Genomic DNA, 23740 nt, shown 5'->3' with positions numbered 1-23740 from the left:
CTGAATACCTTCACCAACCTGGGTCTGTAGATAGCGCCATCACCTCTAGGTTGGGACTGTGGGAGCAGCCAATTTCTACTCATCCCAGTTATGGTCCCTGCCCAGTGACAAAGTGCCAAAACCCATTGTGACTCAAGAGCAATGAGTGCAAAATGTGAGTTCAAAGCAAAATAGTATGCTAAGAGGAAGGCAAACTCTTGTATGGCTTCCAGTCAGGAACCCAGGCAGAATTTCTGTCCATTAAGTTAACATCTGGTAAGCAAAATGTCGTCTTGCAAAAGTAAGAGAGGGAAAAGTACCCACTGTTGCTGATAAGTTCACCTTAATGCCATTTTCATGTTTATAATAATAATAATAAATTTTATTTGTACCCTGCCCTCCCCAGCCACGACTGGGCTCAGGGTGGCTAACAACCAATAATAAAAACAAGTTGATTAAAATACAACTTAAAAAACAAGATTAAAATACAACATTAAAACATTAAGATGCAGCCTCTTCACAGGAGGAGAAAGGAAAAAAGAAAGAGGGGGAGGGAATCAAATTGACTCTAAGCCAAAGGCCAGGCGAAACAACTCTGTCTTACAGGCCCTGCGGAAAGAAATCAGATCCTGCAGGGCCCTGGATTCATGAGACAGAGCGTTCCACCAGGCTGGAGCCAGTGTTGAAAAGGCCCTGGCTCTGGTTGAGGCTAATCTAACTTCCTTAGGGCCCAGGACCACTAGGGTGTTGCTATTTATGGACCATAAGGTCCTCTGTGGGGCATACCGGGAGAGGCGGTCCCGTAGGTATGAGGGTCCTAGGCAGTGAAGGGCTTTAAAGGTCAAAACCAGCGCCTTAAATCTGACCCTGTACTCCACCGGGAGCCAGTGCAGCTGGAAAAGCACTGGGTGAATATGCTCCCATGGCAGAGACCCCGTGAGGAGCCTCGCTGCAGCATTCTGCACCCGCTGGAGTTTCTGGGACACCTTCAAGGGCAGCCCCGCGTAGAGCGAATTACAGTAGTCAAGCCTGGAGGTGACTGTCGCATGGATCACTGTGGCCAGATTGGGGCGGGAAAGGTAAGGGACCAACTGCTTGATGCCAAGGATGAGAGGTCCTCTCCTCCGTATCCAGCATAAAAGCAGGCCATTGGGGCCATTTGAGTTATTCATTCCAAGTCGACGCAAGTGAACCATAGGATTTCATTTCTTTCAGCAACTGTGGGAGCTCTACATGCAACAGCTACTCTATTAGAATATATCTGACACTGGATTTACCTTGACACAATGGAATGCCTCTGACCAGCAGGTATGCTGCCATCCAGTCGCAGGTAAGTAACAGAGGGCAAGTGGGGCTTGAGAAGGTCGTGTTCAACTATATCCAGCATACTCTTGAGTTGACAGAAGATAAGGATCCTGTGTTGTGCAACTATGGCTTCTGTGCCGCTTTCTGAGGAGCCTCCGTTTCCCAAGCCACAATCTAGTAGCAGCTTAAAGACCAAATACAAAAGCATGCCATTAGTCATTGAACTTAGTAGGCATATATTCTCCACTGAAAATGATTACACAGATTTCATCCACTGGAGGAGTCATCGTTGCTCAAATAGGACAGTGCATGCTCCGCATGCAGAATTCCAATGTTTAATCCCTGGCACTGCCAATTAACAGTTAGGTAGCAGGTGATGGCAAAGATCGCTGCCAGAGAATCTGGACAGCTGCTGCCAGTGAGAAAATACAGGACCAGCCAAATCTAACAATGGATGAGGCGCCTTCCTAGGTGTCATAATATCAAAACATGAAACCAATGAAGCTGCAAAGAAGTTAAAAATATTTTATTCTTAGACCCTCTGGAGGTGCACATTTACATGCATTAGAAGCTAGAGAACGGCTAGGACACAGCAGCTGCAGCACCATTTATTTCTCTTTTTTAAAGTAGTTATGGGTGAAATCTACTTCATACTAATGACCGCGTGTGAGTATTTTGACATACACTTAGAAATGAGACACGATGAGTGACAAAGCAAGAGGCAAATCTGCTTTTCATAAAAGACGCTGATTCCAGGATTGCAACAAAACAAGAACAGAAATCATGCACATGTGTTCAGGATGATAGAATTCCTATTTCCTTAATGTGTTTTTTTTATAAACTGATCTATATTGAACACTTTTATCCTGCCTTGGTCAGAACACACCTGGAGCACTGTGTCCAGCTCTGGGCACCACAATTTAAGGAGGACAGGAATGTGTGCAGAGGAGGGCGACCAAGATGAACAAGGGTCTGGAAACCAAGTCTTATGAGGAATGGGTTGAGAGAACTGGGTATGTCTAGCCTAGCAAAGAGTAGACTGAGAGGAGATATGATAGCCGTCTTCAACTATCTAAAGGGCTGTCACATGGAGCAAGCTTGTTTTCTGCTGCTCCAGAAGCTAGGACCTGAAGCAATGGTTTCAAGTAATGACTAAACATCAGGAAGAACTTTCTGACAGCGAGTGGAAAAAAACTCCCATGAGAAGTGGTGGATTCTCCTTCCTCTGAGGGTCTTGAAGCAGAGGTTGGATGGCCGTCTGTCATGTACGATTTAGTTGAGATTTCTGCATTGCAGGGAGTTGGACCAGATGACCCTCAGGGTCCCTGCCAACTACAATTCTATGAATTTTCTAATTGATACAACAATTGCTTTCCCATCCCTTTGTTGCATATAAAAATGAATAGGCTTAAGGAGAACACTTTTCCTAAAACTAGATATGCAGCCAAGGTTTTCCTCACCTGTTTTAAAGCAGAGAGTTTAGGTGCATGCTGGATGTCTCGAAGGGAAGAATTCTCAACGGCAAGCTTTTCTGTAATCCTCTTGTGCTCTGGATGATGAGCAGTTAAAACTAATGCTGGATGGTTGCAGAGTTTCCTTAAATACTGCAATGCCTAAGAAAAAACCCCATGAAGGAAGCCATTAAACATGCATAACAACTTAATATATATTCGGATAAGGTACAAGACAGTATATTTCTCTTACTCGTCGAAATCTTGCCAAAGATTGGAGGTAGATGGCATACTAACAACTAACTAATGTTCATTGGTTGCGGAGGGCAGAAAAGAATATGATTGACAAATTTGTCCCTGGAACAATTACTTTACCCTGTATTTTTAAAAAATAATTTCTTTGCTTCCTGTGAATCTAAGAATACTCCGCACTCTATAAGTTATAATGCATTATTTAATAAATTTTACATTTATATATCACTAAGCTAAAAATCTATTTTGGAAATTTAGAGGCAGCTCACTGCTTTGGTTCAATATAACTACAGTGTTTAATCAAACAATCACCAGTTACATAAAAATTACTACTTTTATTAAATGTTTGTAAGGAAGATGTAACAAAATGAAATTTCAACCTGAAACACATGTCCTGTGGCTTTAAGTTTTGGTTTCTCAGTTTCCTCAACCAGTGACACTGCTGAAACAGTTTCTTCCACATCACATTTGGCACGAGACTTGGCAAAATCTTCATAAAGCTGAACCTATTAAGAAAGGAATAAATTTATGCTTAATCGACTATTGTCCACTTCAAAATTACCTCACAAAGGGGTGTATTCAACAGTAGCTATCTTTTTAAAGACGGTGGTACTGCTGTCTAAACCACTGAGCCTCTTGGGCTTGCTGATTGGAAGGTTGGTGGTTCGAATCTGCGTGACGGGGTGAGCTCCCGTTGCTCTGTCCCAGCTCCTGCCAACATAGCAGTTTGAAAGCATGCCAGTGCAAGGAGATAAATAGGTACCACTGCGGCGGGAAGGTAAATGGTGTTTCTGTGCGCTCTGGCACTTGTCATGGTGTTCCGTTGCGCCAGAAGCCGTTTAGTCATGCTGGCCACATGACCTGGAAAGCTGTCTGTGGGGAAGTCCCAGCTCCTTGCCTGAAGCGAGTTGAATGCCATAACCCCATAGTTGCCTTTGACTGGACTTCACCATCCAGGGGTCATTTACCTATTTACCTACTCCCACAGTAACTTCAACAATATAGTTGACAGAAGGTAAGCATCCTGTGTTAGACAGCCATGGTTTCTGTTTCATTTCTTAGGTACTGTTGTTTCCCAAACTATAATCCAGCAACAATTTAAACTACTGAATGCTCAACACACTGCCATTTTCAAGATTAAGCTGCTACATTTCCTCTTTGCAAGGGAATATACAACCACAACTATCTTATTCTTAACATAAGCTCAAAGGAAAATGCTTAGAAAAGGGCACTCTATTCAACTATTCATATCCAGAGGGACAGAAGCTGTTGCTCCACACCAGAGCAGCATTAACTGTCCTCACTGTTGATTCCCTTTTATTTATTATTATTATTATTGACCATACACTACATATGAACTACAGAACAAGACAAAAGCTATTTCAACAGTCCAGAGAATAAGGGTTTTGAGCCCAAGAAGTTATGACTAACTGCTCATCAATGAGAATGTTATCTTGGACGCAAGCCTCAGCAATATTTTTCAGGCAGGACACAACATAATAAAATTCCAATTTGGAACAAGTATAGGATCTGAGAAGACCTACAACAGGCTCGTTTGTTGTTTACTAGTATCAGTGGAGTGCTAACCAGCGCAAGGAACTTGCCTGTAGAGGACTGAGGATGCAGTAATAGTCTTGAATAATTTTGGGCGGAAGATCCTGTAGCACATCTTCTTTCATCCTTCTCAACAAAAACGGCAGTACTTGCCTGTGCAATGCTTCCATTGCAAGAACACCTGCAAATGCCCACCAAAGGAAGAGCATATGGATCAGCAAAGCCACTAAACAAGAACAGGATTCTTCTGGTGTCTCACCCACAGCAGGATTAACTTTCCCCAGGAACAACAGTGCTTCATTAAGCAACAGAGCTTGCTTCTTACCGGCCTCCTGTTCTCGACCAGAGCTCCGGGCATCTCTGCTTGCTAAGATGGGCTTGCTATAGCGAGCTGCAAACTGGCGCTCAGTGCCCAAAAATCCCGGCATAAGGAAGTCAAACAGTGACCACAATTCTAAGACATTGTTCTGAAAATAGGATAAACAATCATTGTTTTTAATTACGGCAAACTGGGCCAGTTCTCATGCATTTATTTATTTCAAGAGATAGCGGGGATTTACCTGAATTGGTGTCCCAGAGAGGATTATCCTATAATTGGCAGTCAACTGTTTTATTGCTTTGGACAGTTTTGTTTTTCCGTTTTTGATGACATGGCCTTCATCAAGAATACAGTAATTAAATTTAATATTTCTAGGAAAGAAAACACAACTAATCAACTTAAAATAGCCTTGAAACATACAGTATCTTTCAAAATAGCAGGAAGAACTATAGCTTTTACCTGAAAAAATCAATGTCGTTTCTCACAACATCATAGGAAGCTACGATTAGGTTGTATCTTTTCACATGGTGCTGCAACCTTAAGAAGATAAAGTATAAAAAGTAGAACTTTAGAGACAGCAACAAAAAATAAACCTGTACACTTATTTTTAGTACTTTTCACATAATCACAACAGAAGGAACTGTCACTGCAAAGCAAATCGTAGAGCCAAGCTATATTACAGTACTTACCTAGCCCTTTCTGTGGGAGGGCCAGTATAGTGCAAAGGATTTAGATACTCTTTGGAACAAAATTTGCCCACTTCATCCACCCAATGGCCTGTGAGTGTGGGAGGGCACACCACTAAGGATGGGAGTGGAACACTATCGGCCATCTTAGTTCTTGCATATTCTTGGGCCCTTTGGAGAACAAAACCAAATCACAAGAAATGTTACATCTTCTATACTGCAGATATGTTGATGTAAAAACTGACCAGCCGTAATTGCGCATGCTACCTGAGACAGTGATCTCCTGCAAGAATACAGATGGACTGCAAGGTTTTACCCAAGCCCATATCATCACAGAGGATTCCATGAAGCTTGTATTTGTTGAGAAAAGCCAACCAATTCACACCTTCCTGTGAACAGAAAGGAAGAGGAACATAATTTAGGCTTCTGTTCTTATGCCCCCTAAAAAGGCCTCCACAGTTCTTAACATTTAAAATACATTCACAGGCAAAAAAAAACAGGCAGCAAGTAGGCTAGATAAAGTGAAAACAAGAGGCAAAATTGAAATACATTAAAATTCTGGTGCCAAAAAAAAAAAAAAAAAGTCTTACCACTCATCTAGCAAAAAGAAGAAGAATAAAAAGCATTTTTCTCCCCAGTAGCCACACCTCTTGGGGGAGTATTAATGCTTTTCTTAGAGATTCTGCTAGAAGTAAAAGCTCAGTCCTCTCCTCCCAGCCAGACCTCTGACACTTTAATGTTAACATTATACCAATTCATGAAACTGCCAGCACTCAGAAGTGTGCACTAGAGCCAAGAATTTGATAAATATTTCTAAAACGTCTTAAGTACAAAAAAAAAGCCACCTAGTACGGTGCTTGCACAGAGGAATTTATTTCCAACTCTGCTCATGTATTTTATGATTAATCTCAGGAATCTTATTAGATACAATTCTTGATCAGTAGAAGCTATACAACTCTACAGTGGTACCTCGGGTTAAGAACTTAATTCGTTCCGGAGGTCTGTTCTTAACCTGAAACTGTTCTTAACCTGAAGCACCACTTTAGCTAATGGGGCCTCCTGCTGCCGCCACGCCACCGCCATGCGATTTTTGTTCTCATCCTGAAGCAAAGTTCTTAACCCGAGGTACTATTTCTGGGTTAGTGGAGTCTGTAACCTGAAGCGTATGTAACCCGAGGTACCACTGTACTTGCATTTTTTCCAGGTAGGCATTAATTGGAATTTTTATTTATTTATGTTCAAGACTTCATAAAATTATGATTGGAAGCAGTGTTCAGAAGACCAGAAACTATATGATTTTCACATCAGGTTCCAAAATACAAATTTAAATAATAATAAAAGCTATTCAAACCAACCCACAAGACAAATTTGATAAGGAAATTATGTGTGTCTTGAAAATAAAAAACTTCCCATAAGAATTTACCTGCTGATATTTTCTTAGTTCTGCTTTAATGGGTACTGGAATTTTATAGTTTTCAAGTTTTTTCCCATCCAATAATTGTTCCAGAAAATGGCGCTCTTTGGCTTTAATTTTGATTAAGTCCTCAGGCATATTTGGTGGGTCTGGAATGCCAGCCTGAAACAAGAAAATATATATTTATATGTACAGTATCTTGCATATTTAATTAAAATAAGAAATAAAGTTCATGATATGCTAAAAGTTAATTTTAATTCATGTTTCAACTCTATCAATACTAATATTCTACAAAAAGCATAATGAAATCACACAATTTGAAAGTGTCATTAACTTGAAGTAACTCAGCTTTCAGACTTTTAACACAGAATGGGAATTAAACATTCAAACAAACTACTGCCTTCCAGTGTAGTTATTTTCTTGAAAATAATGCTGTAGAAATGTGTTCAGTTCACAATTAAGAAATAGTGATGCTTCCGTTACATGATCTACTCAGGAATCGGCAGATACCGTACTTTTCGCACCATAGGACGCACTTTTCCCATCTTAAAAACTAAGAGGGAAAGTCTGTGCGTCCTATGGAGCGAATGCAGGGGGGAGGCAGGCAGGAAAAGCACCCAAGAGCCCCACACAAGCTTCGCGCGGCTCTTGCGGGCTTTTCCCCAAGAGGGAGAAGGGACTGACACCGCCAGTCAGTCCCTTCTCCCTCCTCTAGAAAAGCCTTGCACAACCTCTGCAGCTGCGGGAGGCTTCGCAAGTCTAAAGAGGAAGCCAGGGCAGGGAGCGCGATCCATCCCGTTCGCTGCCCTGGCTTCCTCTTTAGACTTGCGCGCCTCTCCAGCCGCAAGAGATCTACCAGAGGTAGATCTTAACCCTTGCCTCACCTGGGAGCTTCTCTGGACAGGAATTCCCTCAGCTTAAGTGGGGTGGGGGAAGTGTGGCAGGTAGGGGGGTACCTACCTAGACACTGAAGCTACATGTCTCTCAGATGAAAATTGGGAGTGGGCATTGTGTGAAGTGGCTGTGGATCTCCTGCTGCAGAACTGTAGTATAGAGTTGGGAGGGCCACCCGAGGGTCATCTAGCCCAGCCCCCTCACAATGTAGGAATCACAGCTAAAGAACGCCAGGCAGATGGTCCCCCAACCGCTGCTTAAAAGCCTCCAGTGGTGGAGACCCCAAACACCTTCCGAGGTCATAGAATTGCAGGGTTGGAAGGGAACCCTAGGAGTCATCTGGTCCAGCACCGGTGGACAGCGGGTGCAATCCATCCCGTTGCGCAAGACTAAAGATGCTGCACAAGGCTAAAGAGGAAGCCAGGGCAGCGAGTGGGATGGATCGCGCTCACTGCCTTGTCTTCTTCTTTAGCCACGCTGGAGAGGTTTAGCTCCTGGCTGGAGAGGTTGCGCAGCTATGGATCCCGCGCGCTGTCTTGGCTTCTTTGCTCTTTGGGGCTGGTGGGGGAACCCGGGCTTCCCCCGCAGCCCCGAGAAGCTCTGGGAGAAGCAGACAGGCTTCTTTTTTTCCTTGATTTCCCCCTCTAAAAACTAGGTGCGTCCTGTGGTCCGGTGCGTCCAATAGAGCGAAAAATACGGTAAATAGCAATCAGCAGAAAAAACAATTACCATAATGGCCTGAATATAAGCCTTACTTTTTTCCAAATTCCGACCGTGAAAAGTTAAATGTGTGACCTTACAAAAATTGGCTTTTAGGATATCCTTGTTGAAACAGACATACGGTAAAATGGAACAGGTGTGAATGCCTGCAGAATTTTAAGGGAGCGGCTTATATTTGGGTATTGCCTTTTTTCCTTTTCCCCCTCTGGAACTTTAAAGGTGTGGCTTATATTCGGGTGCGGCTTATATTCAGACCAATATGGTAATTAGTTGAGATTCCTGCATTGCAGGGGATTGGACTAGATGACTCTTGGGGGTCCCTTTTGACTCTATGATTCTATGAATTGGGAGTAAGGTAAGTCTCAATGAAGTGCAGGTGTTCAAACAGAGCATCCCCTGAACTCTGCAGATATATAGGTGTTCAAAGCCTCAACAGCTATGTCATCTAACATGCAGGTTCCATTATTTATATAGCACCATCTGCATACCAGTAGATCACACACAGATCTATTGTGTAAGGTAACCCACACAGTGGTCTGTACAGGATGCTTTAAAGACGAACTTATGTTGCAACCAAACAAGAAGGACAAACTGTACAGAGAAGTGTTTTCCCAAGCAGATTAAACTATGACCAGGCATTGAGAATTAATGTTTTAAGTGGCATTATGACACAGTAAAATCAAAAGAGTTAACGGTGATTTACGTGGCACAGACACCCACTTTGTCAGTTTCAAGCCTGCCTCCTTTAAACTGACCAAAGGTGAGGGAGGAGAGAGGAGAATGTAAAGGACTCATTTATCTTTTCTACAACACTGACTTCTTTGTCTGCTGTTATGTTTCTTGCTATTCCTGAGTGGTTTCTTGATCTTTCAGTGTTAAATTTCACTGTCATAATAGAGATAGTTTCAGTGTTTGCAAATGCACAAAGACAAATTTAACTAAGTCTAGAAAGGTGCTAGGATCAAGAATGAATTGAACATCGTATGAAAGAATGCATTTGAAATTCAAAGTGAATGTTCAATCCAAGTATTTGTAAAATATAATATTCCAAGCTCCAAGACTTCATATTTTAATCAGTTGAGAAGATTTCTGACACAAAAGGCATTACTTGCTGAATCCCGAAACTTTTACCTATTTACCTAAATAAGATGCAATACCGAAAGACTGCTCCTTTCTATCACTATATGCCAATATGCTTTTTTACAGGGCTCTCTCCAGTCAAAATGAAAGACTTTGACTTACCTCAAGAGGCATTAATCTAATCAGCGTAGCAAAGCACTGGGTGGCCATGAAACGAACACTGTCTGTTTGATCGCTCATTCTGCCCAGAACTGGAACCACAAGGAGAACTATATAGGGAACAATTCCGACATCTAGCTGTTCCATTACACCTGGATTAATAATTAAGGAGCTTCTCTTTACCAGTTTTGGAACCATCTTATAAATCCATCTTATCTAAACCCAAAATGCATCTGAACAACAATTACTGAATCACATATGCATGAATCTTAATTTCTGAGAGCAGTGTTGCCCTTGTGGAATGGGGCTTTCCTGCCTCCCACTTCCTAATGCAACCCCTGTTCCCCCTGAAAATATGTATTTTTGATGCAGCTGGTCCAATTATGAATATTTGTGACCCCTGAAAACTTCTCACTTACATTTTCCATTCTCTCTTCAGATAGTTCTTCTTTTACAGGTCAGATGGTACATTTTTAAAAACTACCTTCCAGCTCAGTGCTAAGAAAATGGCACCAATATAGAATTTTCTATTGCTATAGCATGCTGTGCAGTATTCATCTTAATGGAAAATAACATTATTTTTAAAGGAAACAGGGTGGAACTTTTGGGCATATATAGGGGAGGGAATCCCACTTTTTGCCTTTCAATGATCAGAGGAAGACTCATGTTGCATAGATGCAGCATGGGATTGGATGCAGGCAGCCCTGCATAAGCCAAAGAAAGCAGACCTGATAAAAGCTGTATTAGGCGCATCCATGAAGTATCCGCTGGAGTGAATTCCTGCCCTATCAATGTGGCGCAGTAATTGCTGTTTTGCTTTCCCTCTCATCAGAGCCATTCTTTCTACTGCCACCCGCCCCTTCCCAAAACACAACTTGGAATTATCAGGTTCTTCAGGACACAGTGGTACCCTCACCATGGCAACCACAGCGAGATGTGTGGACTCCTGATGATGCTACTTCTGATAGTGTTAACTGTACATTACTTGAATTCTGGCTTCTATTCAAAGGGCCACATGCAATTTTCAACCTGCACACAAGAACACTTCAAGCTATCCTCACACCACACAACTCATGAAGGTCAAGGGATCTCTGGTGTCTTTCAGCACAGCCTTCACCAAATGCGATAAATTGTGGAAGTTTAAAAAAAATTAGACGGAACTGGAATCACATTAAGGCTGGGCAGCTATGAGCATAGGTACATGATCTTCTCAACTACTGAAGCAAGATACTCTCATGACTTTGTGGAACTGAAAGTTTGAGAATATGAGCAACTGGAAGTCATGTACCTGGTCAAGGTAGAAACAGTCTCTGGTAATTACTATCATAGTTAGTGGGTTGCAGGATGGTTTCTAGGACACTTTCTCTATACAGGAGTATCCACTGTCAATATACAGAATTCCAGGCTTTGGACTAGAGCTCAAACAATTATTATGCATTTCCTTAAAAAAATATCTTTCTTCTACCAAGCCTGGAATCAGGTGATCATATATACCATGCTAGTAAGAAGCTAATATTTCTGCTCCAGTTCAATCTTGCAGAAGCACTTGCCCTTTTGAAGAAACTCCCCAGGCTTCACAAAAGTTACTAAATCTTCCTCACGAAATCATACACCTGGAGAGCATTTCAGCACTTAAAGTCATACATGAATACCTCTTCCTTAGAATCAGAAAAGGATACAGGCAAGAGCTTCAATTGCACCCTCTTGCTTGGTACTGTCATCAATTGCTCCCAGCCAAGGAAGAATCTTTTCCAAGAAAATGTGCATGGTTTCCAGGGTGGCCACTTTGCTCATTACACCTACACAGCGAGCAGCCATGTGCCTCACTGCAGTGGTGGGGTGTTGAAGGCACATACAAAGGTAAGGCAAGTGCTGGATCAGCTGCAAAGAGAAATCACGGCTGTTTTAAAACATACTGAATGCCAACAGTGAGTATTCTATTTTGCTAAATACTGCAACCTGCATAAACTCAAAAAAGAACTTTATCATAATCACACACAGGGCATTAGGTGCCTTTAAGCTACTTGGCTCCTGGAACTTCTGTACAAAGAGGGAAATGTGTAATGCTAGTGTATCGTTTTATATTCAGGATGGAATGAAAATCAGAACATATTAGGTGTTCGGCAGCTTAAAATATTTTGGGCTCATTTCCAGAAGAAACAACCATAAATTCATTTCAAGAGACAATTTCAGTAAAAAACAGAAAAAAGCAAAGTATATGTATCATATCACCTCTCGTAGAGAAATCCTATTATCTGCACAGTAAAGTTTACTATGAAGGATGTTGCATCATTCCTAATAATATGATGAATGTAAAGAGTTAACTGAACCGAACAGAACGGTGTTCCTGCAAGGAACCAGAGGGAACAAGAGTAGCCCAATATCAACATGGAGATGTATATGTTTTGGAACATAAAACTAGAAACCATCCCAATCAAAGGCATCAAAAAGGGTGTTCTGCTTTAATTGGAAATTTAGTGAACATGCTGCCTCATCTTGTTATAAGAGTGTGGAAAATTACCTCAGTGGTATTGATGGTACGAACTTTGTGGAGATGCATGGCTGGTGTAAATAAGAGGTCAGTGAGTGGTTGTTGGAGCTGCCGTTGTTTGGAATAGAACAGCAGCAAGGGACTTAGGAAGAGGACTGTAACTACTGGGGTCTTTGCAAATAACAGATTTGTGCTAGAAATAAATTCAAAACATTTAAATTACCAAAGGGTGAAGCTGAGCATCCATAGAAGCTGCAGTTGTTTCAAAAACCTGTAGAGAGTTCACTAATTCCTGGGCTGGACCATCTCCTTTTTCCAACAGCACTTTTCTGTCTACAAGAAGCAATATCATATTATCAGAAGAGTTTCAGAATTCAACTTTTAGAATACCTATACCTTAAGAAATACACATACCAAAGTTGTCTATGTCAATACTGTTCCTTAAAGAACCAACCATAGCGTCCCAGAGATGTGGCAAACCCACGGCCATTTCACATCCAAAGTGTTTAGCAATAGTGGATAAAGCAAATTCTGCTCCTCTTCTCTGTACAACATAAGGCTTCTGAGCCTAGAATTTGATAAGGTAAAGAGAAGGGTTATGAAGCAAAATAAAAAAGTTTTTATCCAACCATACAGCCTGCCCAGAATAAATCAGACTGCCCTAGACTACATATCAAGCTGGAAACAGAAAGCAATCACACTTACACAGAGAGAGCAAAGTAAGATCAGCAACACTGAGGCAAAATTTGCCACTGATATAGGCCTACAAGATATAAATCACTTCTCTCTCAACAGAACCATAACCAGAAGAGACAAACACAATATGAACAAGCATCAGATTAATGTCAAAGGCTGTTGATTGAAAATGCATGTGATCAAGGAACAGGCAAACTGCTAAATCTTCACAACTAGTTGACTATTTCCAAAATCAAATGAGATTCTGAAAATGGTTTTCAAGGCCAGTTTTGTACGTATGTTCATTACTGAGTATCTGCATGTGCAAATGGACTATCATTAATCAGAGACAGATTATCTCAGATAACTGTGCTTTCAAAAAATGAAGCCTATTCAGAGTTACAAGGCATTGTGTAATCAACTTATGCACATCTTGTGTGCTAACCAGTGAAGTAAAGAAACCAGGAAAATACTCTAGAAAAGCATCGCCAGAAGCATTATTTCTCTGTCCTTTCTTTTTAATCCTTTATGTATTCTGTTTGTTGTAAACTGTAGAAACTCATGTTGACACATGCTGCATCTGATCACTCACTACACATATTCTATTGGCTACAGCAGGGTATTTCTTTCAAGCCTAATTTCAGTGGTGGGACAGGACACTGAAAGTGCCAGGGAAGGCCTGTGAGGGTGCCTGGGCACCACATTAGCACCTCATGCTATACAGGGTCATGTACACCTGGAGTGGAGCACCACACGACATTCGCAAGAATGAAAACGAAAAGTTCACACCCACTTCGTCAAGCTCTGTGGTTACATTTCCACTACTGCTTGTAGGTAGATCTCCAATTTGGGCTTTGGGGGCCTTTGGTGTAGGACCTCGCCTGCTTGTGATGGCAAATGCAGCTTTCTGATGCCTGTACAGTGTGATTATACCTCTGTGCTTGGTGACTGTATGATGCATCCCATCTCTTTCAGAATTAGATCCTACAATAAAGAAAGATGGCAATTAAAACATTTTTTCACACCCAAGGTGCAATTATGCTAATAAAAAACAGTGAGGGGAAAACCAGGAACATATGTTTTCCTCTCCAGAGGATTGAGAGGGTGGGGAAGGGAGAGTAGAGGAAAAGACATGAAGGAGAGACTAGAAATACAGTCTGGGAATTCAGTTCTCTGATAAACACTTGAGATGAATTAAAGAAAGGGGCAAGATCAAAACAGAACACTAAAACCATTGTTTTGAAATGCACATCCTTAAAACGAAGTGGCATAATGGGGGAGGGGGTGGACAATGAAATTCAGATGCACATTATTTCTAGAGAGAAATTAAATAAATGATATGCCTAGATGTTATTCCTCCCTCCCACCTTGCCTGGAAGAGGGACTTGGATATAGGATCTCCTCTAACACGTTTAAACTTCCAGGGTGAGTGAGTGTTCAGATAAGGACAGCAATTTCTTCTCCATACAGTGACAGTAAATCAGGGTAGGCTCAAACCCAAGATCCACTTCCTCAAGCTCTTCTAGAAGCCCTGACCACGACTTAATCCATGGATCAAACACTAATGGTATTCCCAAGAAAGAAGTATGTTCAGAAAATGAATGTTTCCCTTCCTATAAGGAAACCTGAAGCACCGTGCAAGCATAATACAATAAAGCTGCTGTTCATATAGAACATTTCTCTCATTAAAAAAAATCACAGTGCCAAACACAAGAACGATCAACCAGTGGTCAGTTGGTACCACCAGGTTAAAAAAAACAACATTTTAGGAGTTTCTGTAATATTTTCCTACTCTGAATCCAAAGAAAGCATCATGAACAGTACCAGGCAAAGATGCTGATTTTACTGCTAGCTGGAAAAACTGCTCTGACAGTCTGTCAAGGATTATTCAAATGCCCCAAGCTGTTTTGGACAGCCTCTTTGTAGGTTTCTCTTCTACCAAGTTACTCATCCACAGAATAGCACATAACCTACCTTTTGAATTTTCATGGCTGCTCTGAGGTTGTGCAGGGCATGATGCTAAAGGAGTAAGATGCGAGTCTACACAAAGAGAACTGCAAAGGTTTTTTATGATCTTTGAGTTGGGACAGGGAGATCTTGTTGTACACTGCTGAAGTAACTTTGCTATGCACAAAGCAGCATGGTTTTGTACTAGTGTGTTCTCTTCTTTTTTCACAGCCTCCATCAGTGGTTTTATGACAGGGTTTAGTTTTTCTGGAAGTTGTTCAAGATTCACAACAGCACAGGCAGCAAAAGTATGCACTCTCATCTGCAATGTTTGCCATTCTTGGTTTGTTTCTGAAACAGTCATTTGGACTTGTTGTCGTTTGCTTTCTAGCTGCTGCAGAATTGTAGGATTTAGATCAAGAGAGGCTGTAGCTTCATTGAAGACAGTAGTGACCTAAGGAAATGAAAATTAACCCAAAGCAACATTGCTCTATTACAACAGAAAGAAGGACAGCAAAGTTTGCTGGTTTGTTTACACATGGTGCTAGAAGGTGATACATGTTTTTTGCTTGTCCCCCCCCCCCCCAAAAAGGTGATATTGTACACTCTACCTCCAGAAGTAGCTAAGGCAGGCAAGAGTACATGTAAGTTCAAAATAAGCCTCCATAGTAATATCTTAGTAGTTAAGATGCTTAGCACACCCATTGCAATGCTCAATGCATTCTAGAAAAAACTGCCAGAGATGTGGCAATGGCAAATGTGAGATAGTCCATAATACCCTGGACAAAATTTTGTCCAGATAGATCCATTACTAAACATTGATGCATCGTTTCCCTGTGTTTCCAAGTTTCATAAGTATGATGAAAAGGAAGGCCTTGATTACGAGCTGAGCCGTATGTAGACCCTCTTAATGAGGGTGTGCCTGCACTTCAATATCCTTCTGCTTGTTCTAGAATCTCAGTATGAGAACAGATCCCTTTTACCAGCAGCCAGAAAAGGTAAAGGAGGACTGAGAGGCTTGCAGCTTATTCTGTTGCCCTAAAGAGGGTAGAAGCTACCATATACAGACTCATTTTCATTTTTTTGCAGTAGTAGTACCTTGCTGCCTTAAGACAGCAGTACAGTGGTATCCCGGGTTATAGACACCTCAGGTTACGCGTTTTTGGGTTGTGTACCACGCCGAACCCAGAAGTACTGGAACGGGTTACTTTTGGGTTTCGGCGCCCACGCATGCGCAGAAACACCAAATCACAACTCGTGCGTGTGCAGACGCAGTGCTGTGGGTTGCGAACGTGCCTCCCGCATGGATCAGGTTCGCAACCCGAGGTTCCACTGTAACTTATATTTTTTAATGGCAGCTCCCACCTTGCAATTAGGCAATTGCCATACTATTCTGTTCTTCAGTGCTTTCCCCTCGCAATTGGAAGTGGCTGCAGCAAATACTTATGAAACGAATTACACATCGAGTAACAAAATGCATCAAAGAAAACTAGTGTACTCTTTACAAAACACAGTATGCACATGTTATTCTCATAAAAACTTAACTGTTAAAACTTCTTTCCTGGGGTGAAGGGATTAATACGGTCCCTTCTGTGAAATTAAGATCTGGCCAGCTCTGTTAGTGGTGAAAGATGCACTGAGGAAGAAGTGCCTTGCTTTGCTTTTACGGTCCACATCTACAAGCCAGACACCTCTACAAGATGGAAGGGGATTTCTCTCTGAAGACTGGTAATACGTTCCACACTATATTTAGTAGTAATATGCGGGGGGGGGGGGCATATCTTTCTGTGTAGCCACAGGTGAATGCTTGTATGCTACCACGGCTGCTCAAGCTCTTTTTTACACTGCTCACCTAAGGATTGGAGGCTAGCCCTTTCATTGAGTCACTCACCAATTCATTCGCTTGATCTATTGTAAACACACTGCAGTTTACTCTGCTGCCCATGTCAATGCTTGCATCAGTGAACGAGGAGATGAGTTGTTTACATTCATTTTGCATTCGGGTGAAGGGAACAGCAATTTCATCATAATACAGATGCTCAGAAAGGACCCCAAGCAAGCGAGACTGGACAGCAGTAGTCACTTCTTTGTTTTCCTGAAAGCAAACACCATGTCGTTCAGCTGTCAAATTAGCTATTTTAAGTGCAAGCAATCTTCATTGTCCTTGAAGAATTATTTCCAACATATACAACTGCTTATAAGGGGCCAAAGAATTGATGCAACTAGTTCTACATGTCTAATACAGCTGATGGCTTATTATCAAACTGCTAGTCACCCACCCACTCTACTCCATCTCCGAGAAACTCTGAACGCAGTTTTCTCACTACGTGCATGCCTAGCAATACATTTTCAATCACAGTCTATGTGCATCAGGAGTACTGAACACAGCCCTGTCAGCTACATGCTTTCAACATTAAAATTAGCACCTTGCGTAACAGCTCATGACAGTATAAAGAAAATGTAAATCTGCTCCAAAAATATAACTGAAGCTTAATGTTTTAACTTTGAAAAAGCATGCATTTTTACTGAAGTACATGTCTTACCTTCTGCAAGGAAGCCCACTCACAGATTACTAATGCAACACTAAACCTCTGCAAAGCAGACTTGGAATTCAAGTGGAAAAGCAATAGCTGGGCTAGTGATTCAGCTGGCTTTATTTCTTGGGAAACAGTATTCACACCTTGATCACAAATACAGCAGCAAAGTGCTCCAAGCAATCTAGAACAACAATCAATTTTATATTAGTTACACTTCAGGTAACACACTGTTCTGCACAATCAAACTTGAAATATGTTATGAATAGCTTGTCTATAAACTCATTGATTTTCCAAAAAAAACCGTTTTAAGATTTTCAGTAATAAACTGACTTTGCTGCCATCATCCGGGCTCTCATAACAACATAATCCCTGGTTGCTAGATCTTCGGCGACACTTTCTGCTCCAGCAATATATTCCTGTACTGCTTCTTTAGTCGGGGTTTGACCTTGCCGCACCTTGCCACCTGTCTTTTCCTATGAACAAGATATAAAACGTTGTTGGCGCAAGCCTCATTTGCTTTCACATCCTACTCTTTTGTTTTTAAATTTGGGCTACAGATATGAGAAAAGCAGCCTTCCATTACAGATACATTTAACACTACAATGTAATACCTTTTCAAGTCAAATAGTATTTAGAAAACAATCCTGACTCTTACAGAATGTATATAATTTCTAAAAATTGCGTAGCTTTGTCTTCAATACTACTAACCCTTCTGGTGCAACCCCTGAGCCTTGAATGGTTTCGGGCTCCATGGTTCTCAAATTAAGAGGCAGCCCTTGCCAAAAAGTGCAAGCATTTAGTTAGAAAATGCCTAAGCTTGTGACATGCACAGTTCAGATTGCTCCATAGTATAATGCAACAAAATAAGCAAAACACCACCCAAAGGAATACAGGTCTCTTCTGACCTTTGATCTGGCTTTCACTTCTAGCAACATATTTAAATCAATAGGCAAATGTGACGGCTGCATCATTAAGCAGAGCCAGGCTCCCATCCACGGACACGCAGCTGCTACTACATATTGTATGGAAGCCTTGCTTAGTAATTCAAGCCACACCTAAAAAAGGAGAAAAACAACATTCACAGGATTATGAAAAACAACAACAACCCTTCATATTCAAACATCTTACATTACCAATTTCTTTAAGACTTTTCTGTGCACATAAAATACATCCACAATTTTCACCAACATATTCCAAGGAACAGCATTTCACACTGCATGGTACAAATCAGATTTGACCAATGCTAAAACTGAACGATAGAACACTGCAAGACAGCATCCGCACACAACCACATTTACAAACAGGGCAAGATAAATTTAAATTGCAAAAGGGCACATACCTTATGTATTAGTTCCAGAATTTCTTGATTGCTTTCTAAAATACAGAACTGAAATATATGTCTTAGCATGTCTTGCAAAATGGGAGTAAGCCAGGCTGCAGAACTCTAGAAACAGCAAATAAGAAATTATCAAAGCAGATTATTCTAACAAAACAAGCTTATTCTCAAATAAGCATATCAATGGTTTTCATTTTATTTTTTATTTTTAGGACAATAAAGCAATATAGCTACTGTTTAAGAGAGCAAGCAAAAGTAATTCCTTTCTCACTTGAGTGTGCTATACACACAGTATGTGTGAGTGGTAGAAGTTTACAAATTAGTTCTCATACAGTTGGAGGGTCAACTCTCCCCACTCCCGGCAAGCCATACTGGAAAGGCAAAAACTCCACATCAATGTATTTTTATCCAATAAAATACTAACCCTTTTGAACCAACTTAAAAAAAATAGGGGGAGACTTTTAAAAGCAAGGGAAAATGAGAAGATGAACAAAGAAGTAACTGATAGATTAGAAAGGGTCCACCAATGTCCAGAAGACCACTAGAAGGTAAATAACTCTCACCTGATCCTCTGTAGATAATAGGGTAAACAAAGTTTCTAATGCTGCTTTTCGAACAGATGATATTGTATGATGTAGGAATGGCCACACACGTGGTACGAGAACTGTGAGTGATTGCTGAATACTGAGGTACGTGTGGAAGGAAAAAGAAGAAGATCACATTGTAATTCATATTCGTTTGTATTCATATAAATTTATAAAGCAAAATCAGTGCTGCTGTGTAGGTATGCTGACAAGTAGAATTCGTTTTATATATTCTTAAGACAAGGTATTTTGAAAACAGTGTATTTTTACATAAAAATTAAAATTGTGAAAAGAATTAAATTACCTGCATTTTCGGACCTGAGAATACGTCAAAAGGGATGAAAGAAGGGTCATAATGCTATTTGTGGAAGCTGTTAGATCGTCTAGTTCCAGGAGTGCATCCCAAAGTACATTAAGAATAAAGGGAACCTAGATTATAGACACAGAGATGAAAAATACATGAGGTGAAGAGAGTTTCATAAAACATGGATTCCTAAGACTTGGTTTTTCCTTCAGAAGGGTAACAAAACATTTAAGTGTTGGTGTGCTCTACTTACATTCTGTGGCTGAAGATGCACAAGGCTTTCCACAACTGGTACTAAAGATGCTGCAGCAACAGCTCTAACGTCATCATCCAAGTCTTGCAGACCTTCAGTTATGGCAGGCAATACTTTAGGCAATAAAGTCTCAATTAAGTCCTGCAAAAGCAAGAATCCTTAAGCTGAAGATCAACGGTCAAAGCAAATTCTAAGCCTGCAGGCAGGATGACTGTTCCTTTTCAAGCACACATAGACTATTTTCCCTTTAGGTAATTTAGCATCATTCTGCCTAACAGCAGACACAAGTAAGCCGAGTGTCTATCAGTCTGAAATGGAGTCACTCAAAATATAAGGTAATAGTTTCAACATACACACAATATTCTCTAGGTACACAGAAGTATGCAAGTCACAAGAACACTAAGAAAACAAAACAAAACAACAGAACAGGGTGACAAATACCTGCAAACTCCCAGGAACAACAGAATTCTGATGGAAATTTGAGCTCAACAAGGAGAGACCAAGGGGCCAATGCTCAGGCAGACTGTGTGAGTCTATGAATAATATCTACGGTTGGGACATGGTATGTTAGGGTGACAGCTGGATAAAAAGAAAAAGTGGGGAGGGAGCATTGGCCTGCTGGAGTTCCTAACATCCTATAGTAAGTATCCTGGAGATGTGCATGTGGGAAACAATAAAGGAACATTTTTCTGCCCACCTCTCAAAGTGGGGAACCTTTCTATTTCTGTCTTAAGGGGTGAAGTATACACCAACACTACGCTGAGAGTTCCATTATTATTATTATTATTATTATTATTATTATTATTATTATTAACAATGAAGGAAGCATTACCTAGTCTTATCATCAAAGAACACATTTCTAAGCCAAAACAAACCCCATCCTCCTGGTGGGTACTGATCAGGGCAGGAAAGGCCCACAAACCGCTCAGTAGAGATATTCACATACACATTGCACATGTTGGCACAGTGCCACTTTATACAGCAGCCAAGACTTTGAAATCAAAGAAGAAACAATAGCACCTTGAAGATTTAAAACCAATTACCTGACGCACTGCCAAAGCATACTTGATCCCCAGCAGGCCACCATGTCTCACTTCCCACTGCTCCTGTGCCAGTAATTTTAGCAAGATAGCCACAGTTTTATGAACTCCACTCTCGTTCATGTACTTCAGCACTACGCCCAAAGTCTGAGCACAAGTCTCTCGTACTGGTGCCACAACCTAAGGTTTAAAGGGAAATAAACACACCCAGAGTAATAAAACAAAGGCATCAGAAAACTGAGCCCCATATGCAAATTAAGGCGTCAAAGATTGATACTTACTTCATCTGAAACAAAATCACCAAATCTGTCTAATGCAAACACACAAAGAAGCCTGATAGCCAAGTCTTCCAGCCAGTCTTGGTGTTGTTGAGTCATCTGTTTAGGAAAAAGGTAAATTTTGAAAAGGTGAAATATTCAAGATTGTTACTTACATTTTTAGTCGTTTCCTGACAAAAAGTTAACTAAAAGTGACTTACTATATAGTTCCAACATTAAAACTAAATATAAAAACCAGAACACAATAAAAATTTAAAACAAACAAAAGGCAGGTCTAATATAACCCACCTTACAAAAAAAGGCAAGGAAAGAGCCAAGATAAACCCAAAACTCTGAAAATAAAAACAAAACAAAACATTTTTGCCTGGTGCCAAAAAGTAGATAATGATGGTGCCAGGAAATGACAGTGCTTTCTGTAGCAACCTCTCTCAACACTTCATTATTTTTATAACAAAAGAACAGCTGAGAACTCTGCACTACAGCTGAATGTACAAATGCTCACAATGAATTATCTAGGTTTGCATATTGATCTTACCTCTTCTATAGTGCTGTCTCCTATTTTACCCCCACTTTTTCCATGAGCTTTAAGTACCTCTCTTAGTCCAACACCTGCACCATGCCGGATCTAAACACAAAACAGATTAAGTTTCTAGCAGTTTAAGAAGAGGTTTCATGACACAAGATTTATTTACATACATGCAGGTCTCACTATCCAAACAATGCATTCTCAGGAAATCATTTGTTGACAATTTCCATTGATTCCTATGGGGAAATTTCTAATGTGTTCCCAACCACAGAATTTTGATCCCAAAATGATGAAACAATTTATGTAAACCCTCTGAAATCTTGCAAAAGACAAACCAGGAAGGAAAAAATGCTCTCTTATTTGTTCAGTCTCCCCCACTTCCTCCTCTCTCAGATGGTTCTGGAAAACACCTCCCACAGACCACAAAAAGTAAGCCTTGTTAAACTGCTTGTTTGCTTACAGTACTACACACAGGTCTGGCTGTTTGGATAACTGAATTGGTGGTGTGTATAGTGAGGTTGTCCTGCCAACCTAGCAGTTCGAAAGCACATCAAAGTGCAAGTAGATAAATAGGTACCGCTCTGGCGGGAAGGTAAATGGCATTTCCATGTGCTGCTCTGGTTCGCCAGAAGCAGCTTAGTCATGCTGGCCACATGACCCAGAAGCTGTACGCCGGCTCCTTCGGCCAATAAAGCGAGATGAGCGCCGACTGGACCTAATGGTCACGGGTCCCTTTACCTTTTATAGTGAGGTTGGGTACTAATAACTCATGTTTGGGCAAGTGAATTTTTGTGTAACGAGCATTTGGATAGTGGGACCTGCCTGCATTAAAAGCACACAGACCTTGATATGCCATGGTCCATTTCACCCTGAAGGGAATGTAGAGCTTGAGGGGGCAAAGGTCCCCCCCATCTCTGTACGAAAGCCTACACAATTGTCCCACTGTATCCAATGCATGAAAAGGGCATCAGTGGTCTTGAATGTCAAGTTACCTTAAAATGGTTAGAATTGCACAGAATGAATAGAACTGAATTAATGGCATGCTCTGAACTATTTGTTAGTGTCAATACAAATAACTTATAAATTGAAAACAAAATGATTAGAAAAACTGCCCCAAACTTAATCTTGAAAGTGTCTATTCTTTTCAACCCAATATAACTAAAGACAGCAAGATTATTATTATTTACCTCCCATGATGGGTTAAAGAGATCATTGCACACTTCTTCACAAAAACTCTCCAGGGGCCATTCATTGGTCTAAAAGAGAGACATAAATAATACGGACTATTAGCACTGTCACCAACTGAATCACTGGACAAAGTTATTGAGGTTGGATTTTGCTGTCAATTCATATTTTTATGAGGGTATACTCTACCTCTTCTGGCATATTCTCTACCAAAAGTCTGGAGTCGGTTGCAGGTTGACTGATGATAACATTTGCAATTTTTCTTCTCTTTTCATCAGGCTCACCATCAGTGCTATCATTGCTAGAAAGAACAATGAAATGTTTAAGTACCCAATTGCTTGACAGAATAGTTACTTGTCACATAAGTTACTGTACTCACTATTAGCATTTAAAGATTGACGATTTTAAATGAAAGTGTCTAAGACCCCTAACAGAGCAACTATTGGAAAATTTGGGCATGCAGGTGCAAATATAATATTGAATGGGAATGCTTCCAAATCAGAAACTTACAGTATTATATTTGAAAATATAAGAAAAAAGATTGGCTTTGATTTATCACTAGATTCCTTGGTATTATTTTACTACATGAAATAAAAAATTCCATTATCAACTTGTAGGCAGCTGCTAGGATAGCTATAAATCATAGACAGAAACAAAGGGATACATCCTCTTTAATGCAAAGGATGCAGGACAGTTAGATGGAAAACAGTCTTATCTATATCTAACCAACCAATCTTGCAATGGAATGGAATGGAATGACAAGGTTCAAGA

At 40.7% G+C, this 23740-nt stretch overlaps 1 protein-coding gene across 1 annotated transcript in view; it reads right to left on the bottom strand.

The window, feature by feature from the left end:
• BTAF1 (B-TFIID TATA-box binding protein associated factor 1) overlaps positions 1-23740 on the bottom strand; it is a 43054-nt gene that overhangs the window by 3314 nt on the left and 16000 nt on the right. Inside the window, exons 7-35 of the mRNA XM_083443472.1 lie at positions 23159-23270; positions 22972-23040; positions 21794-21883; positions 21262-21357; positions 20984-21160; positions 19941-20081; positions 19688-19812; positions 19363-19483; positions 18803-18907; positions 18369-18518; positions 17794-17936; positions 17470-17644; positions 16818-17021; positions 14954-15380; positions 13773-13963; positions 12719-12872; positions 12528-12637; positions 11493-11694; positions 9817-9965; positions 6970-7122; positions 5814-5935; positions 5550-5717; positions 5320-5397; positions 5102-5231; positions 4867-5008; positions 4592-4722; positions 3368-3493; positions 2745-2897; positions 1257-1468 (exon numbers count right to left, since the gene is read on the bottom strand). Coding sequence (XP_083299598.1) covers positions 1257-1468; positions 2745-2897; positions 3368-3493; positions 4592-4722; positions 4867-5008; positions 5102-5231; positions 5320-5397; positions 5550-5717; positions 5814-5935; positions 6970-7122; positions 9817-9965; positions 11493-11694; positions 12528-12637; positions 12719-12872; positions 13773-13963; positions 14954-15380; positions 16818-17021; positions 17470-17644; positions 17794-17936; positions 18369-18518; positions 18803-18907; positions 19363-19483; positions 19688-19812; positions 19941-20081; positions 20984-21160; positions 21262-21357; positions 21794-21883; positions 22972-23040; positions 23159-23270 — 4356 coding nt within the window. The remainder of the gene's footprint in view (positions 1-1256; positions 1469-2744; positions 2898-3367; positions 3494-4591; positions 4723-4866; positions 5009-5101; positions 5232-5319; positions 5398-5549; positions 5718-5813; positions 5936-6969; positions 7123-9816; positions 9966-11492; positions 11695-12527; positions 12638-12718; positions 12873-13772; positions 13964-14953; positions 15381-16817; positions 17022-17469; positions 17645-17793; positions 17937-18368; positions 18519-18802; positions 18908-19362; positions 19484-19687; positions 19813-19940; positions 20082-20983; positions 21161-21261; positions 21358-21793; positions 21884-22971; positions 23041-23158; positions 23271-23740) is intronic.

This window comes from Podarcis tiliguerta, assembly GCF_965153285.1.
Source record: "Podarcis tiliguerta genome assembly, chromosome: 5".
NCBI classification, from domain to species: Eukaryota; Metazoa; Chordata; class Lepidosauria; order Squamata; family Lacertidae; genus Podarcis; species Podarcis tiliguerta.
The sequence above is the reverse complement of the archived record's forward strand: the minus strand, read 5'-3'. Positions and strand labels throughout refer to the sequence as shown.